Source organism: Pseudochaenichthys georgianus, chromosome 22, assembly GCF_902827115.2.
Source record: "Pseudochaenichthys georgianus chromosome 22, fPseGeo1.2, whole genome shotgun sequence".
Lineage (NCBI taxonomy): Eukaryota > Metazoa > Chordata > Actinopteri > Perciformes > Channichthyidae > Pseudochaenichthys > Pseudochaenichthys georgianus.
In genome coordinates this window covers 5014322-5032527 of record NC_047524.1, presented here as the reverse complement: position 1 = coordinate 5032527, position 18206 = coordinate 5014322, and the positions used below count along the sequence as shown (strand labels likewise).

Genomic DNA, 18206 nt, shown 5'->3' with positions numbered 1-18206 from the left:
GTATATTTTTATGCAAATGCTGCATATCTCTGGATTTAAAAAAAGTGATTTATCTTAATTCGTATTGCTGCAGTTGAGTTACACTGAACAAAAATATAAATGCAACACTTGTTTTTGCTCCCATTTTTCATGAGATGAACTCAAAGATCTAAAACATTTTCTATATACACAAAATAACCATTTATCTCAAATATTGTTCACAAATCTGAAAAAATCATATCTAATCAGCATCTTGATATGCCACACCTGTGAGGTGGGATGCATTATCTCGGCAAAGGAGAAGTGCTCACTATCACAGATTTTTTCAGATTTGTGAACAATATATATTCAGTGTATGTATGGTGGTAGATCCTACACAATGTGCTCACAATATAAATTCACCCTAAGGTTCATTTAAGTTGGAGTTGGCCTACAGTAGATATCACGGGAAGTTCATATTACTATCACTTAAACACATTGTGCTCTTTAAACTTAAAGTCTTTTACCTAAGTCAAATATTTAGGACATTACTAAACACTTCATTTAGTAATGGAGTGTTTTAACTTTTTCTAGTAAGGTTGATTTGGATGAACTAAACGATATAAACAGTTCCAGCACTGATGTATTTTAAGGATTGAAAACCCTTGAACACTATCAGCGGTTTCTTCGAAAGACAAATATTTTCCACAGGAAAGAAAATGCCCAGATAAACAGCGGAAGTTGCAAAACCAGAAGCGAAGGTGCAGAGTAGAGTAAAGAGCAGAGTAAAGACTGTCAAGAATAGCACAGAAGATATTTGGTTAAACATCTGCTAAAACCGCAGTCTAATAAAAAAACACTATAAAAAGCTCGAGTTGTGATTTCCCATTAACTTGGCTGTGATTTAAGATGTGGATTTCCATGTTATTCATTCTTTAACAGCATTGTTTTCCTTTGTTCAGCAGAGCAGTGAGGGGTTAGCCAGGGAGCATGGACACCACCCAACTGAAACACTAAGACGGCAGAGAAAGGTTTTCACCCATGGCAGCAGCAGAAAAATAGATAAACAAGACAAAATCAGCTTCATCCCAGAAGCCAAACACCGCTGGTCTTACTTTCGCAACGTTTACTTTTCAATGTAAGCAAGTGTGCCTTAAATTAGCATGATGGCACAGCCCGAGTAAACACGGCTATCTGCTGAGTCGCAGCCCATAACACTTGAGCCCTGAGAGGCCGAGGACAACTTTTGATGGCATGTTTTCTGCACGGCCAACACCGGCCTGTCAGTGAAGTGCCCTACACACCGGGTCCAGACAATAGTCCGCTCTCTTTGCAGCCTCTTCAGGTTGTTCCATGTGTAGCTGAGCCCCCTCTCTCCCCCATGCTCCTTTTTATCTTCAACAACTCATCAGGAATAAGTGACTATATAACAAATCGGTGAGGCAGTGCAGACTGCTAAGGTCATTGGGTTTGTGAGGGGTTCTGGCTAATGTTGCCCACAGAGGATATACCTCAGCAGTTTGAGAGGGCTCTCGTATAGCTGGTCCTTTCTGTGCCCTCCAGATGGATAACAGAAACCCTGTTTAGCAGACTATCGATCCAACACACTGCCCCCCCCACCAAGGACTCGCCTCTCTAAGACTAATATACCAAAGCTCTCTTTATTCAAACCCTGATTAGTAAGTATGTATAGTGTTGCTGTTTAGCGCTTTAAAAAGACAAGACGTCATGCAGATGCAACCGTATATTTGGTCCGTTCACAGAGTAACTCTTGGCAGTACTTGACACGTTATGTGTTTGCACACTACCTGCTTTTTGTCCCACAATCCCCTGCTTACTGTGCTGTAATCCTATATTGCTCTTTTCCTCCATAATATTCTGATGTTCTAATGGAAAGAAATCCTGTACATTTTGGGTCGTCGGCTTCATATTTTACTCACAAACTGACAGCAAGTGTGTGTGTGTGTCAACAAACTATCTATCCTGCATTTCGTTCATACATTGCAACATGACGGCTGCTGCCCGCCTGCAGCCTCAAAGAAGACAAAAACAAACATATCACCAACATCTGCTGCAGGTATGGAGGGACCTGCAGAACTCTGATCTAGTATGTTCTACGGTTTTGTGGCTAACTACTACTTATGCTGACAACTGTGTTCCTCTTTCTGTTGAGTCCATGCAGTCTGCTGTTTGCCGCCTCTTGAAAATGTAAAAGACACTTCCTGCGTGTCCATTATATTCAAACCGACACTTAAAAACAGTCTATGGTGACATACTGGGTGACATTTTAAGAGTTCATTTATGAGTGTCACTGTGTTCAGAGCTAAGGAATACATCAATTATTGATGTTGCCGCAGTTTCTATTCATTTCTTTCGTGGTTAAGATTTGATGCTGTGAAGCTTGTCAGTCAGTATGATAGTGATTTCTGCGATAGGGATTGTTGTTGTTTTTTTATGCTTGTCAGGTGAGCTAAGGTTAGTGTGTGTGTGTGTGTGTGTGTGTGTGTGTGTGTGTGTGTGTGTGTGTGTGTGTGTGTGTGTGTGTGTGTGTGTGTGTGTGTGTGTGTGTGTGTGTGTGTGTGTGTGTGTGTGTGTGTGTGTGTGTGTGTGTGTGTGTGTGTGTGTGTGTGTGTGTGTGTGTGTGTGTGTGTGTGTGTGTGTGTGTGTGTGTGTGTGTGTGTGTGTGTGTGTGTGTGTGTGTGTGTGTGTGTGTGTGTGTGTGTGTGTGTGTGTGTGTGTGTGTGTGTGTGTGTGTGTCAGTCTTAGTGAGATATTAGCTAGCAGCTAACCACACTGCTCAAAGGTTTTGTATTGCATTTGTATATCGTGTACCCTATATTTTTCTTCTGCACAAACCTAAATCGAGGTGTTTAAATATGTAGGAGCTAGTGTACTTTTGTGGTATTTTGAACAGTTTAGCATAGATATAATGACCTTTACGTATATCATTTAGAGTTTATATATATTAAGTGGATATTGTAGTTTTAAGCAATGTCAAACATTTGTAATGAATTTTTCAAGGTATAAGTGTGATATTTAGACTTGTGTAATGCCCTCTGGTTTGACCCCTAAATCTGAGCAGCATTGGACTCGAACACAGATTAGAGAGGAGACCCGCAGACCTAGTTTTCTGCCATTTACACAATGAGCTAACAGGGTCACCCCAGATTTCTGCTGCAGAGTGAAGTAACAGATCCTCGTTGCAGATCAGGTGAATACCGGGACCAGACTCAGTTTGTAAAGACTTCTGGGCTTGACGCCATCCACCTGGCAGGGCCCCTGACGGGGCGCCGGCCACAACACGGACCTGCTGCTCCCAACAGAGGCCGGTTGCCAGGAGACGGGTCGCTCCTCCCCTGGCTTTATTTACTGCACTCCTCATCAAGGTCACAGACGGTGTCTCTGCGGCCGGGAGAGGAGCAGCAGAGACACGTGGCTATCAGAGAGGGAGACTAAAAGCAGCAAGTGGAGGGGCGGCTAAGTGATAGTTAATCTCCATATTGGCTTAAATCTGCCCATCAGCACTCTCTCTCTCTCCGTCCCTCTCCCTCTCTCTCCCTCTCTCTGCACAGTGCCCCCCTGATTTATATAATCTTTATACGCTAAGGTTTCTGCTGCTGCACTGAGGTGGTGCAGTTTTCGTAGGACCAAAGCTCTTGGTCTAAACTGGTGGTGTCAGTGCCATGCTCTCTGTGTTGAGTTACCCCCTCAGCCTGTCATCCATTACAGCTCATTACTCTACATCTTGTTACAGTCACATGACTTTCCCTGAGAGCAGATCAAAAATATAGCCGATTCAAACAAGCAGAAGCCAAAAAAACTTACATTTTGTTGGGCGCTCCAGTTTCCGCCTCCCTCGTTTCTTGCACGGCGTCGTCGGGCTGTCGTCCTTCTCTTTATCCGAGTCTTGCTCTTCCCGGCCGTGCAGGAATCCGTTCTCTGAGGACGGACTCAGACTCTGAAAGCTGTCCTCTGCCTGGCAAGAGGCAGGGTCCCTGGGGATCCCGTTCTCCACTTCCCTCTTCTCCTGTTTTGGGAAGCAGGCGTCAGACGTCCTGTCTCTGTGCCTGCCCAGCTCTCCGTTGTGGACCTGTGCCATGGACGGCCTCCCCACCCCGCTGTAGCTGTTGCCCATGCCCATACTGCCTTTGAGCAAGCCGCAGCTCTCAACCTGCCGGCATAAGAGGAGGAGGTTTACATTTGAACATCCTGGCTCAGCTTTAAAGGCTGTTATTGCTGTAGCAGTATGTTACAGTTTGATGTTCTGGGTGAAGATGTAAAACAGTGTTAAGCCTGTCAGCTGTTATGACATATCACTGGATATATTGTAGCTGGCTGTGCAATAAACGAAACCTTTCAGGAAATACAACAAATCATCCCGCAGGCTTGAGAAAAGGTCATCCCAGTGAGCAACAATAAAACGGCTGCACTATCCGAGTGAGGATAAGCACTCTTCACCTTGCATTAGCTGAAGGGGTCTATTTGACAGGAAATGTGAATAGAGCATTTATTGTTTTTACATTAGACACACTTTATTTCTTCTGTTTCTCTATCTGGACACAATCAAACTGGAGCTTGACTTATTAGCCGGTGAATTATGGCATTTCCTTTTCAGCTCTGTTAAACTAGAGTTGTAAACTTCAAAGCAGTGTCGGTGCAGTAAATCTGCAGTGCAGCCAGTAACTTGCAAGGGAGGAAAGAGTTACATTAGGGTTCATCAGGTACACTACTGCCTTTCCTGTAATGGTGCATTCACGATTACAGCAGCACGGAAATATGTCGAGAATGTTGGCTGTTTGACAACAAGGAAAGTGCGACCCGTTTGAAACGCCCAGTAAAACTATTTCATTCTGTGCAGAGGAGTGAATGGCAGACGTTCCGTTCTCAAACCTTTCGTTACCTAAAAAAAAAAAAGAAGCAGCAGCTGTCTAGCAAGGCAGAGAAAAGATACGTTTCAAGTTCAAAGAAATGTAGTAGTGTCTCTGCCTAACTAAAAATAGCCATAAAAACACTTTCTCAGACATTCCCATCACTGGGTTACTGGGAGCAGAAAGTGGAGCACGTCTTGTGAGATCAGCGTGTCAGCACTGATTAGAGCAGCGCTGCAGCTTTCATCTCCTGTACATGTAGGTACAGCAGTTTGCATTTAAGACGGACGGCAGAAGCGCCTCGGGGGTCATCTGTCTTTCAGCACACCAGATTTAAGAAACACAAGATCCTGTGCTTGAAGCTCAAAGATCAAATGGTTTTAGTGTTGCCCAGTGGCATATTAAACAACTCTTTAACAAATGCAATGAAAATGATGTGGTGCAAACAAAAGCTTTACTGTAATGTAAAACAAAGCTACATCAAGCCAACGTTGTTTTTTAAAGCATTCCTCGCAAGCAGCAAAACTCTAATTGACTTTATCATCGTCGTAACTGAGAACAAATGAACTGTAAATGTTAAACAGTTGCACTCAAACAAACCGCAGCGCTCCAGTAAATATGTTTGACAGGATGAATGAGAACGAAACATCCACAGCTCCGACATTATTAATATTCTCACTCAATTTCTAAAAGTAAAAGCGGCTGTTAGTTTAGACAAACAGACGGTTGAAAACACATGTTCGAACTCAGGCAATATGTTCACACACACAAACTGTTTTTGAAAAGATTACGCTGCAAATGAGTGACCCAGTGAACTAGACGTAGCCCCCCTCAAGATGTCAAAGGTCACACTCAGTAAATCAAGCAGCTCAGACAGGCGGACAGAGGTCAAAGTAAAAAAACTGGCTTCTCACTCCACAAGCTGCTGCAGCATTACAGCCTACGCATAGTTAGTTTAACAACCCATTAAAGGTGGACTCATCAGTTTTAGCAATGGATCAAATGGCCCTTTATAATTATAAAAGCATCACATGTGTTGACAAGGCCATACAATGTCAGGAAACAGTTTATAATTATTACTGAGCTTTTTTAAAATCCGTTTAGACGAGCTGAAAGTACTGAATCTAACAGTCTGTAGAAAGGACCAAAGTCACTTAATAAGTTAAACATACAACCGTGTGACTTGAGCTGAACGAATGAATGCTTCACTTACGGTTGCCATTTTTCAAGCACACATTCAACCCTTTCTGTCAGGACGTTAATTGACCTTAATGTGCGTAATGTCTGTGTGCTTGATGGGAAAAGGCTTGAGGAGTGTGATATGCCTCCATAAAAAGATATCGACCATCAAAACTGGGCTTTTAATAATTAGTCAAAAGAGCCGAAGAATTATCTTCAGGATTCATACAAAAAGAAATGCGCTATCCTAGGTGAGCTAAGGTTAGTCTGTGTGTGAGTCTTAATGAGATACTAGCTAGCAGCTAACCACACTGCCCCTATTACTCATTCATAGAAGCAAACAATAGCAAAACACCTTGTGAGTGGAGTGTCTGGCCAATGTGGTCAATCCAGCGCTGTGAAAACACGCTTAAACGAGTGTAGCTTTTATTTATCTAGTAGTACCACTTCTACTGCTTTAAATACACACTGGCACAAACCGGCTTAACCCTACCTGCCATACAATATCTGTTACTATTCCTGTTATCCCATTTGTGTTTTTTTAGTGTCAAACATGATAATTAATGAGCATGATTTTTAAGTTATGCAAATTATAACATCTCAGGGAGAAAACATCAAGATACATGTTGGCCCAAGAGTCATTATTAAATCAGGGCTTTTAAATGCCAGACGCAGCACAAACAGATTACAAAGAGTGTTTGTGTAGTAGTGGAGACTGCATGTTATTTATGAATGGGTGCAAAGTAGTACATGTACTAAAGGGTGAAACTACACCTTGATTTGAATACTGTTGATGTTGTTTTATTCTTCCAACAAGAACATAGACACTTTGAAGAAATGTGCAGTGCAGGCAATAAGACTGTTAAACAACTGAACTGCTGAAACAATTTCATAACATTCTGCTACTTAGTAATTATGTATCTATTATCTAAAAAAATATGTGTAATGTGTATCTGTAAAGCGCTTTGAGCACTGGAAAAGCGCTATAATAAATGCAAGGAATTATTATTATTATTATTATTATCTAATATATCATTCCAATAACTTGTACTGTATATAGACTTGTTTTGCACTATTCCACTTTTTTAAAAACTATTTTTCTTTTTTGTATTACTTTTAATATAATATACTTTAATATTGTTTTAATATTGTCTGCTTATCTGTATTATTGTGTTGCATTGTTGGAGAAGCCTGTGACCTAAGATTTTCAACGGCATAATTACTCTGTATGTTAGTTTGACAATAAAGAACCTTGTGTTAAGACTATTTACCACATATAACTTTGTAATTAGCCTTGAGACTATCATGTCACACTTGAGGGTGGGGTATGCTTAATAGAAAGTATTTTAAATGTGTCATACGGTAATAAATATGTTTAACTCAAGGCTTCAGTTGTGAAAAGTCTGCTGTCACAGAAATGGATAACATTGGCTAATCCTTTACATTCCAACTCTCCCCAATGGCTCACTTTTGCGATTATTCAAAAGTGCAAAGAAAGACAGTTTGACAGAGCCTGCATTAACGGGCATAAAGGTTCGATTGTCAGTTTTGAGAAGTTACAACCGCAGCTCCTGTAATTCATGTCGGAGAGATGTGTGGACATCTTAAATGTGTTCAGTGACTCATGTAATGTATATCAAAGAATGAATGCAGTGAGCTAAATTGGCACGTCACTCTGATAATCAGACTAGGGGGAGGAAAAGTATCACATGGTTTGATGATACTAAGAGCGCAGTTGCTTCAACCAAAGTGCATGTTAGATGGTCAAACAGCCCCTGAAACCCACCCCAAAACAGAAACATTTCGTTCTCCAGCTCAAGTCAAACTAAATGAATGCCTTTCCGCATAGATTGTTTGAAAATGTGTGCATTTATCCCTATATTTAATCAATTCATCACATCTTGCCCTTCTCCATGACGGCAGGATTCCCCCCCCCGGGTATAGAGGCGGTAAACGGCTGCCTTAAGATGTGACTTTGAGATGTGATCTGAGAAGGGGGGATTTGTTGCCTTTCATTTGACATGAATGAAACCTAAAAACGTATCGAGCGCACCCAGCCATAACCAATTCACAGTGCAGCTTTTTCCTTTTATGTGTTCAGCACTCGGGAAATAGTTGATATCTAATCTTTACTTTGAGCAAAATGCAGCCGACATACCGGAAATGTGATCTCTGTTAAACAAGTATGCATGCACAGATGGATGTAGCTGTAAAATGTTAGAACAACACTCACCGGAAACTGCTTGCGTTTTCTTGCAGGCTTGACAACTTTACAAGAGGCACTGCTTTTAGCCGACTTCTCCTCTGTCACCAGGTCCATGTCCAGTATTGTGCTTTCACCCTGTCAACCAACACATCTTGATATAGACTCAATAATGCAGTTTCAACCGTGTCATTATCGATAGAAATATCGTATTAATCCATAGATAATTGTTAGAAAGACTGTACTTGCACATCAAATAAGCTAAATAGCCATAGTGATACTAAATCTGCAGGACACGCACCAAAGTGCACTACACTGAAAACTCAACCATTTTGGGGGGAGTCTGCAGTGAGTCCCTGAGTGTGGCTGAGTGGACAATGAGACAGATAGAAACTGAATGGCACGTTCCTTTGAACCCGGCTGAAGTGAAAGCTCCGCAGACGCAGTGCTGACCTTCCAGAGACAACCCCCTCCTCTTGACACCGTTACAAAGACGTCGACCCCCCCCCACACACACACACACACCCTCCCCCTGCTGCAATTTTCCTTTGATTAACACAATTGTCTCCCCCCACGAACAAAGCCCCATGTCCGCCACCACCAAGTACCCCAGGGGTTGATGGGAGAAAAGATGATCCTAATGTAGATGCTTTGAGTTTCAATATTGACTCAATACGACCACCAGCATCAGGTCTGAATGCAAATGAGTCTGCAAGGCTGTTCCTGACAGCAGCAGTGAGGGGGGGGGGCTGGGTCCTTTTATTAAATTCCTTCAGTGTTGAATGTGAGATTCCCTCTGAGATAAATGAGCTCTCCGCACTGTAAGTCACTCTGCCACCAAGTCCCTCCGCTGACTTGCTGTTAGGTAGTTTTATTTTAATCTTTGGCAGTGCATCGGATAACATGACAGAAAACCACAGGAAGATGATTTTGTCTTTGCATATTGGAAGTGTTAAATACAGCAACAAAATTGAGTGACCTTATTACGTTAGAGCAGCAGGGAAGACGAGGAACACCTTCAATGCAATTGGAAGCTAACTACAGTGACAATAATACTCTGCAGTTCTTCCTATTGAATATATTCTTATTCCGGCTTAAGAATATTTTGAAAAACTATCTGGAAAATAATCAAAATGGCATTTAAAAACTACATTGGATTATAAGACTTGCATTGCATTTTCACAAGATACAAAATTAAAGCGCTATCCAGGATGCAAAAGCAATCAGTGGTGCTTTTAAGACGGTATACTTTTCTTTTTACATTTGATTAGTAATGCGTCTTACATGAACGTCTGAAGAATATATTTCGGTTAGCAACAAACCTTGGAAACAACGGGAGAGATTTAGCCGCTGCTGTAGAACGTTCAGTCGAACCACACGATCTTCATCAGCAGATAGTTTGCCCAGTTGTCATGGAATTGCAGATGTTCAATTTGCCTTTTTTATAAACACTTTAAGGACTTATATTATATTGTCCATTTGTAGATGTGAAGCTTCTGGCAAACTCAATCTGCTCGTGAAGATCTGTGATATGACCAAAAGCTACTAAAAGCCCCCCGAACAGCTGTTTCCAAGGTCGTGGATGAAATTAGAGCCTTCTATTTTTAGCCAACATGGATGAAGAGTACATAAATTGTTCAGAAAATTGTGAAAAATCATTGATTAAATATCCACAAGTTGAAGTTATCAAAATGGGTCACCCTTTCAAAATAAACATCAAAATCACACCTAAACAGTATAGCATTTTTCCTGTCTTCTATAGACAAGAGGCAATATACATGAAGTCATATAATGGTATTTATCAGTACATCTACGGTTCTCAATTGTATGTGCATGATACACGATACAATAAATACCACATTAAGTAACGAGAGTCAACGTTTTTGGTTAAAGCGATAAAAATACAAGAGCAAATCATCATTAGGTAACAGCCTGATGGGACACAGAATATGTTTTAAAGCGGATGTGACATTTGTGACATCTCATCAATTTCTCTTTATATTTTTTCTTTAAAACATTCTTAAAGAACTGGACATATGCCTGCAGACTCCTATAGATTCTATTTCTTAAATATTTCAAAAGATGGAGGACTGTAATAAACATGCATACATTGAAAAGGTCAGGCCATGTTACGTCCTGAGAGTGTTTGCCGCTAAAATGGAATAATAAATCCATCAAGCATTAGCGTCCCAGGGTGATAGACTGATTTGCATAAAGAGATAGATGTGATGAGAGTAACTGATGCCGTGATTAATGGGCACAGGGTTATTATTGATACATATCGCTGGATCAGCCTTTAAAGGGTATTTTAAATGTAGATGTTGATGCTCTTTAGAGAGGACGTGTTTTGCAGATGGTGCATTGTGTGATTACCAACAGAGAGCCTGGTGCTTTTGTTTTTTCCTCACAGGCCAGCAGCATTTGCATAGATAATAGCACGTTTTGAGTGCAGCCTGGCGTGCAGGCTCATTTGGAAACCACTTACTTGGATGACACAATTCAGTGTTGCCTGGCTATCTCTGAACGAGCAGCCAACACACACAACACTCGCCGTTCAAACAATTCCCAGCCTGGGTGCTCAGACTCAGTGAGACGCCATTTTCACACAGCTTCACCCTAATATTTCCAGGAAACAACAAAAAAAGGCCTGAAATATGATTTGCTGTATCCTGGAGTGAACCCCACTGCGTTGTCCATATCCCTGCACTATTTCCGTCTGAGTAGCCGGTTATTTAAGGCAATGACTGTTGCCAGGCAACAGGACTAAGGCCAGTACTCTGTAATGGGAACGTAGAGGAAAAGAAAAGACCCCCCCCCCACCCCAGTATTAAAAAAAAAAAGCTGTAGAGCTGCTCCAGCTCAAGCAAAACCTACAACAGCCAACGCCCACGTCACCAAGCACCATTACAACAGCGAGTGTCACATAATACAGCTGCATCTCGCCTCTCATCAGCGCTGCTGCTGCCTCTGTGGAGCTTCAGTGATGCTGCAGTTACGCACAGACTGTGATAATGAGTGCCTGCATCATGAAAGGTGACACGGCACTACACATTGCTGTTAGATTCTTTGGTAATAATCTGACTTTTTCTTCAATAAACGGGAGGAAATTATCCAGTTGGTCTTTAGATTGCAAAGATCGTTACGGCATTGACAGGTTGATTCAATCCATCCATACCATTTGGAACAATTTGACTGGGCTTTGACCTAAAGTGACTATACTAAACCAATAATTTAACGTCAAAGTATTACCCACAAGCTGTCTTCTGACGACAAACACCCACTCATGCATGTAAACATACTTTTGGTGGGGGGGGGGGGGGTATTAAAGGACTCACAGTACTACATGATTGCTGGATAAACCCAGGAGTGACTAATCTCCTGTTAAATCTGTTGAGTTTGAGGGCTTTCATAAAAATTGCATTTTGCAGTGAGAGACTCGAATGCAATATTAATCAACAGCTTAGCTCAGCATTCAAAAATCCAAAACATGACTGCATGAACTCTTTGAACCCACCAGCTATAAAAGTGAGAAATCCTGAGTCATTAAGCAACGTGCCAAGCTTCACAAGAGTCTCATAAATACCTGAAGGGAGATTCCTGAGGCACACGTGTTTCTTACCATTCTGTTTCCAGGTGAATCGGCGTAGTCAGAGTCTTTGAATGCAGCGTTGTTGTTGTTGTTGTTGGTGACAGTGTTGGACGGCATGGTGGAGTCGTATCTGATATCTGATAATGGGGCTATGTAGATGAGGTGAAAATAAACTTAAAGAAACAAAAAAAAGAGAAATGAGAGATGATCCCTCTTCTCTCTGTACTCCTGAAAGATAGAGACAGAAACATCTTGTTTATTAGATGCCCTTTAGTTTAGCATAGTGGTGCTTTCACTGACAGCTGAGCAGTTTCATAATACAGACACATTTTGTGCACATTTTCTCTAATCAGCTTGGTTAAATGTATATTTTCTGTCATAAAGAGGCTCTTTTTAAACATAATCTTTCCTCTCTTTGAGTGCATGTGTAGGATCCTCAGTCTGCTACTGTATGGCTACTATGCCTATAGGGCCTTTTACACCACATGTATAGTATAGTCCACATTAAATGGCTGCTTGTGTGCCCTAATAACGTGTATAACCCTGCAGAATAAATCCTGCTTCAATATAGTGTTTGTGTATGAATACGATTTAATTTCACCCAAAGTGTGTGGGTTAAAGTTAATCTAGCAGTCAGCCATGCGCACACAGCAGAGCCACAGTGACACTGTTGCACTCGTGGAAATGTGCACAGAAAAACGAGCCCATATAGCTATACTATTCATATAGGATGGGTTTAATTTCCCACAAGGGTGCAGTCAGGATTATTGACAGCCCGATTTTATTAATGTGAGAGCTCTACTAGACTCTTAAATAATAATTGCAGGCAATCTTGGAAAAAAATTATTTATTATTTGGCCACACAGGCGATTAATGTCACCGCATGTCCGCGCACATCAAGCCACAGCCATGCCATAGCTCACATTACCGCAATCCGCTGACATTAATCGATCATCCAATTTGTCTATGCGTTATAATTGCAAAGTTTTAGACGTCTTAGAGCAGGGAAGTCTGCAATTTGACCCAGGGGGTTGTGGCTCTTTTTACAGGCCACGGCCACTCCGGTAATAATCCCCGTTATTTTTTATAATGAAGCCAATGTTTGCATGAGCCTCAGTCCCGGTTCTATGCTGTAAATTCGGGTCAAGTTCAATGTCCAATCAGCACATCTGCAAAAAATCTAAACCTAAATCTCTATTTCCCCGTTTCCATCGAGCGCCTTCCGCTCTCAGGGCTTCACGTTTTTTGTTCACATTAAGGTCTGCCGTCCTGCGCGGTTAACAGTGTCGGGTAAAGAAGATTTAAAAGCGTGAATCGCTAAGTGTTCGTTACCCGATTTTCCCAAGTCCCAGGCCTGACCCTTTTTGTCTCGCTATCTCCCGGAGCCTCCTTCCTCTTCTCTCCCTCTTCTCGCCCGTCCTCCGCCTCCTCAGCCGGCCAGCTCTCCTCCAGAAGCACCGCTCTCTGCATGGGCTGCCACTGTGCCGGGCCGCAGGGTCCTAGAGACTGCCGCTCACCGCTCTGTTAACAGTAACGGAACAATAATAACGTTATTTATTAAACAGCATTTTTTTGTAAACAGTGTCGAAGTGCTTTACATGGATTTAAATAACCCACTGTCTTCTCAACTGAAGAACCCTTAAAATTGTATTGGTTTATTTTTTAAATAAATGATTCCATAATTATACTTAAAATCTGAAACACGGTTGCTTTTTAAATTTGCAATGTGTTTTTTTAAGCCTGAAAGATTAACTAAGCTTAATTTTAAATGAATCTCCTTTTAGACGTTTGACTAATAACATAAATGTAATGCCAATATCATCTCCTAAATCTAAACTTTCCATCCTTTTGTTATCATGAAAGTTAGTCACATTCGATGCAGTTTTTTCCCCATGATGTTTTGAAGGAATTCACTTGACATTTCCTTCTTCGTCAACTCAGTGTGTTGACTCATGGACCTTTCTGATACTCACATCTAGATTCGTTTTGAATATCTTTCCCCCAGGAGCCCAGTTGGGTACTTTGAACACTGCTGAGTAACCTTCAAACATGTATTAGTTCATTATTTTTTAAATTAATTAATAAATGATTCCTAAGACTTATATAAGTTGGTCAAATTTCATTTTTCTTTTTTTTCTTTTTGCTTAACTCAATGTGAAGGTGGTCCGAGACTAATAAGTCTTAAATGAATTCACTTTTTTTGAACATTTCCTTTTGCTCAACTCAGTGTGATGACTCATGGACCTTTCTGATACTCACATCTAGAAACGGTACCGAAGGAGTGGCAGACCGGGGTGGTGGTTCCCCTTTTCAAAAAGGGGGATCAGAGGGTGTGTGCCAATTACAGAGGCATCAAAGTTTACTAAGGTACTCGAAAGGAGGGTCAGGCCGATTGTCGAAACTCAGATTGAGGAGGAACAATGCGGATTCCGTCCTGGTCGTGGAACGACGGATCAGCTTTTTACTCTCGCAAGGATCCTGGAGGGGGCCTGGGAGTATGCTTATCCGGTCTACATGTGTTTTGTAGACTTGGAGAAGGCGTATGACCGAGTTCCCAGGGAGTTACTGTGGGAGGTGCTGCAGGAGTATGGGGTGAGGGGGTCTCTACTCAGGGCCATCCAATCTCTGTACTCCCAAAGCGAGAGCTGTGTCCGGGTCCTCGGCAGTAAGTCGGACCCATTTCCGGTGAGGGTTGGCCTCCGCCAGGGCTGCGCTTTGTCACCAATCCTGTTTGTAATATACATGGATCAGATTTCGAGGTGTGGGAGGGGGGAGGGGGGAAGGGGTCTGCAGTCCGGTGGGCTAAGGATTGCACCACTGCTTTTTGCAGATGATGTGGTTCTAATGGCTTTATCGGTCTGCGACCTTCAGCACTCACTGGATCGGTTCGCAACCGAGTGTGAAGCGGCTGGGATGAGGATCAGCACCTCCAAATCTGAGGCCGTGGTTCCCAGCAGGAAACCGATGGACTGTCCACTCCAAGTAGGGAATGAGTCCTTACCCCAAGTGAAGGAGTTCAAGTATCTCGGGTTCTCGAGTGAGGGAACAATGGAGTGTGAGATGGGCCGGAGAATCGGAGCAGCGGGAGCGGTACTGCAGTCGCTTCGTTGTGACGAAAAGGGAGCTGAGCCAGAAGGCAAAGCTCTCTGTCTACCGGGCCATTTTCGTTCCTACCCTCACCTATGGTCATGAAGGATGGGTCATGACCGCAAGAACGAGATTGCGGATACAAGCGGCCGAGATGGGTTTTCTCCGCAGGGTGGCTGGTGTCTCCCTTAGGGATAAGGTGAGAAGTTCGGTCATCCGGGAGGGACTCTGAGTTGAACCGCTCCTCCTTCGCGTCGAAAGGAGCCAGTTGAGGTGGTTCGGACACCTAGTAAGGATGCCACCTGGGCGCCTCCCTAGGGAGGTGTTCCAGGCACGTCCAGCTGGGAAGAGACCAAGGGGTAGACCTAGGACCAGGTGGAGGGATTATATCTCTTTGCTGGCCTGAGAGCGCCTTGGGATCCCCCAGTCAGAGCTGGTTGATGTGGCCAGGGAAAAGAAAGTTTGGGGCTCTCTGCTGGAACTGCTACCCCCGCGACCCGACCACGGATAAGCGGGAGAAGATGGATGGATGGGATGGATGGACATCTAGATTTGTTTTGAATATCTTGCCCTCTGGAGCCCAGTTGGATGCGGAAAACCCTGCTGAGGTGCTTTTAAGAATGTATTAGTTTATTTCTGTAAATCAAAAGGTAGTTTGAGATATATAACTCATACTCTCAAGAGCCCGGTAGGTTGAAGCAATCCCTTTTAGAAGACATTAATAATTAATTAATTTGTTTATTTTTGTGAATCTTTGGGGGGAAAATGTCATCTTTTTGTGACATATGACAGAGATTCAGAAATAATTATGCCTTAAAGTGTGACTTTCCATCTAATTTAATAATGTTTTATGTAATTACTGTGTACTGAACATTTTAACTATTTTTAATAATATAAATGCCACTGCCACTGTGCCGGGCCGCAGGGTCCTAGAGACTGCCGTCTCCCCACTCTGTTAGTCAGTAACAGAACAATAATAACTTTATTTATACTGCATTTTTTTGTAAACAGTGTCAAAGTGCTTTACATGGATTTAAATAACCCACTGTCTTCTAAACCGAAGAACCCTTCAAATTGTATTGGTTTATTTTTTTAAATGATTCCAGAATTATACTTAAAATCTGAAACACGGTTGCTCTTTAAAATGTGTCTTTTTAAGCCTGAAAGATTAACTAAGCCTAATTGTAAATGAATCTCCTTTCAGACGTTTGACTAATAACATAAATGTAATGCCAATATCATCTCCTAAATCTAAACTTTCCATCCTTTTGTTATCATGAAAGTTAGTCACATTCGATGCAGTTTTTTCCCCATAATGTTTTGAAGGAATTCACTTGACGTTTCCTTTTGCTCAACTCAGTGTGTTGACTCATGGAACTTTCTGAAACTCACATCTTGATTAGTTTTGAATATCTGTCCCTCAGGACCTCCATTATTCATAAGACTTATTTTACTATAAGTTTGTTACGAGCCATTTAGCTCAGTAGGGTGAAGCAATCACTGCATGTCCTTTAGAAATCATTAATAATGAATGAATTAGTTTATTTTTGTAATATTTTGGAGGGAAATGTCATCTTTTTGTGACATATGACAGAGATTCAGAAATAATTATTCCTTAAAGTGTGACTTTCCATCTAATTTAATAATTGTTTATGTAATTACTGTGTACTGAACATTTGAACTATTTTAATAATATAAATGTTTTTTATATCATGTTGAGTCAGTGTGAATAAATCAGATTTGGTGACAAAGTTAAGTTTGTTGTCGGGTACCCACAACGTCACCTGTGGTGTCCCTCAAGGATCAGTTCTCGGCCCCACACTCTACATGCTCCCCCTTGGCTCTATCATCAGCCGATATGGAGTATCATTCCATTGCTATACGCTGATGACACCCAACTGTACCTCAGGATCAACCCTACTTCCTCTGCAGCCCTGCCTTCACCCACACTCACTGCCTGCCTGGAGGAGATACAGGCGTGGATGAAGCAAAACTTCCTGAAACTCAACAGCTCCAAGACCGAAGCCATTATAGTTGGCACCCCACACCAGGTTCGGTCATCCACCATCACCACCATCACCTTCTCCAGCCAGGACATTACCCTCTCCTCAATAGTCACCAACCTGGGTGTTAAAATGGACGCCCATCTGACCTTTGAGGCCCACATTAAACAGCTGTGCAAGAACTCCTTTTATCACCTCAGGAACATCGCCAAACTCCGCCCCACACTCACTCTGTCTGATGCCGAAAAGCTGGTCCATGCCTTTGTCTCCTCCAGGCTGGACTACTGCAATGCACTCCTCATCGGGATCCCTAACAAAAGCATCCAGAAGCTCCAATACATTCAGAACAGCGCTGCTAGGATCCTGATGAGGGTGCGCAAATATGATCACATCACCCCCATCCTTAAAGCACTACACTGGCTACCCGTGGAACTGAGGATCGAATTCAAGGTCTCCGTCCTCACCCACCAGTGTGTCCATGAAACTGCATCTCCCTACCTCAAGGAACTCCTCACCCCCCATACCTCCTTGCGGACCACCCGCTCCAGCAACTCCAACTTCCTCAAACCCCCCAGGAATAAGCTCCGTACTATGGGAGACCGGGCCTTCTGCTCGGCTGCTCCCAGTCTGTGGAACGCTCTCCCCGACCAAATGAGAGCACCACAGACCGTGGAGGCTTTTTAAAAAGGCCTCAAAACCCATCTCTTCAAAAGAGCTTTTGCCTAGACCTTTTTATCACCCTTTTATTTATTTTTTATTTTTGTAATGCTTTTTATTAATTCTACCGTGTTGTGTAATGTTTATTTATACTGTTCGTGCTCACTACTTGTAGCACTTCGGGATTTGAAATCAAATGTGAAGTGCTTTATAAATGGAACCCATTATTATTATTATTATAATTTTACTCTAATACATACACATTTTTGTTTAAATGTTAAAACAATTCCTCACTTGAACATTTCCATGCCTGATTTTCTAAACTTGTTACACCTGGGAGACATTAGAGTGGTCCAGGAGCCCCTCAAGTGCTGTTCTGGCTGCTCTGGTGTGACCTCAGGGCAGAAATAAACAGTAGACCTGTGTGCAAAGATAAACGCCCTTTTCTTATATTCACCACTTCCCCTCAGAGAGATCTGATTCATGTTGGGTTTCTGTGCTAAGGAGCCGCTTGAGAGGCTAAGCAACGCCAGCCTCGGTCTGTTTGAGGCATGGGACCATCAGGAGTATTTGTTTGACATACACGCATGTTCCCACAACAGTGCAGGTCACGGATATGAAAACCTTAGAGGTATCTGTATAATTGTTTCTATGATATTGTC

General features: G+C 42.3%; 1 protein-coding gene and 1 long non-coding RNA gene across 7 annotated transcripts in view; one reads left to right on the top strand and one right to left on the bottom strand.

Moving 5' to 3' along the window:
• The window catches only part of LOC117467874 (DNA (cytosine-5)-methyltransferase 3A-like), a 41861-nt gene extending 28610 nt beyond the window's left edge, over positions 1-13251 (bottom strand). For 4 of the 5 annotated variants that reach the window (XM_034111769.2, XM_034111771.2, XM_034111773.2 and 1 more), the window contains exons 1-4: positions 13130-13251; positions 11828-12025; positions 8239-8346; positions 3784-4129 (exon numbers count right to left, since the gene is read on the bottom strand). In XM_034111769.2, the coding sequence (XP_033967660.1) occupies positions 3784-4129; positions 8239-8346; positions 11828-11914 (541 nt within the window). In that variant the 5' untranslated portion in view covers positions 11915-12025; positions 13130-13251. The remainder of the gene's footprint in view (positions 1-3783; positions 4130-8238; positions 8347-11827; positions 12026-13129) is intronic. The other variant, XM_034111772.2, reaches the window with a different exon arrangement.
• LOC117467877 (uncharacterized) overlaps positions 1-18206 on the top strand; it is a 60381-nt gene that overhangs the window by 22544 nt on the left and 19631 nt on the right. The window lies entirely within an intron of this gene.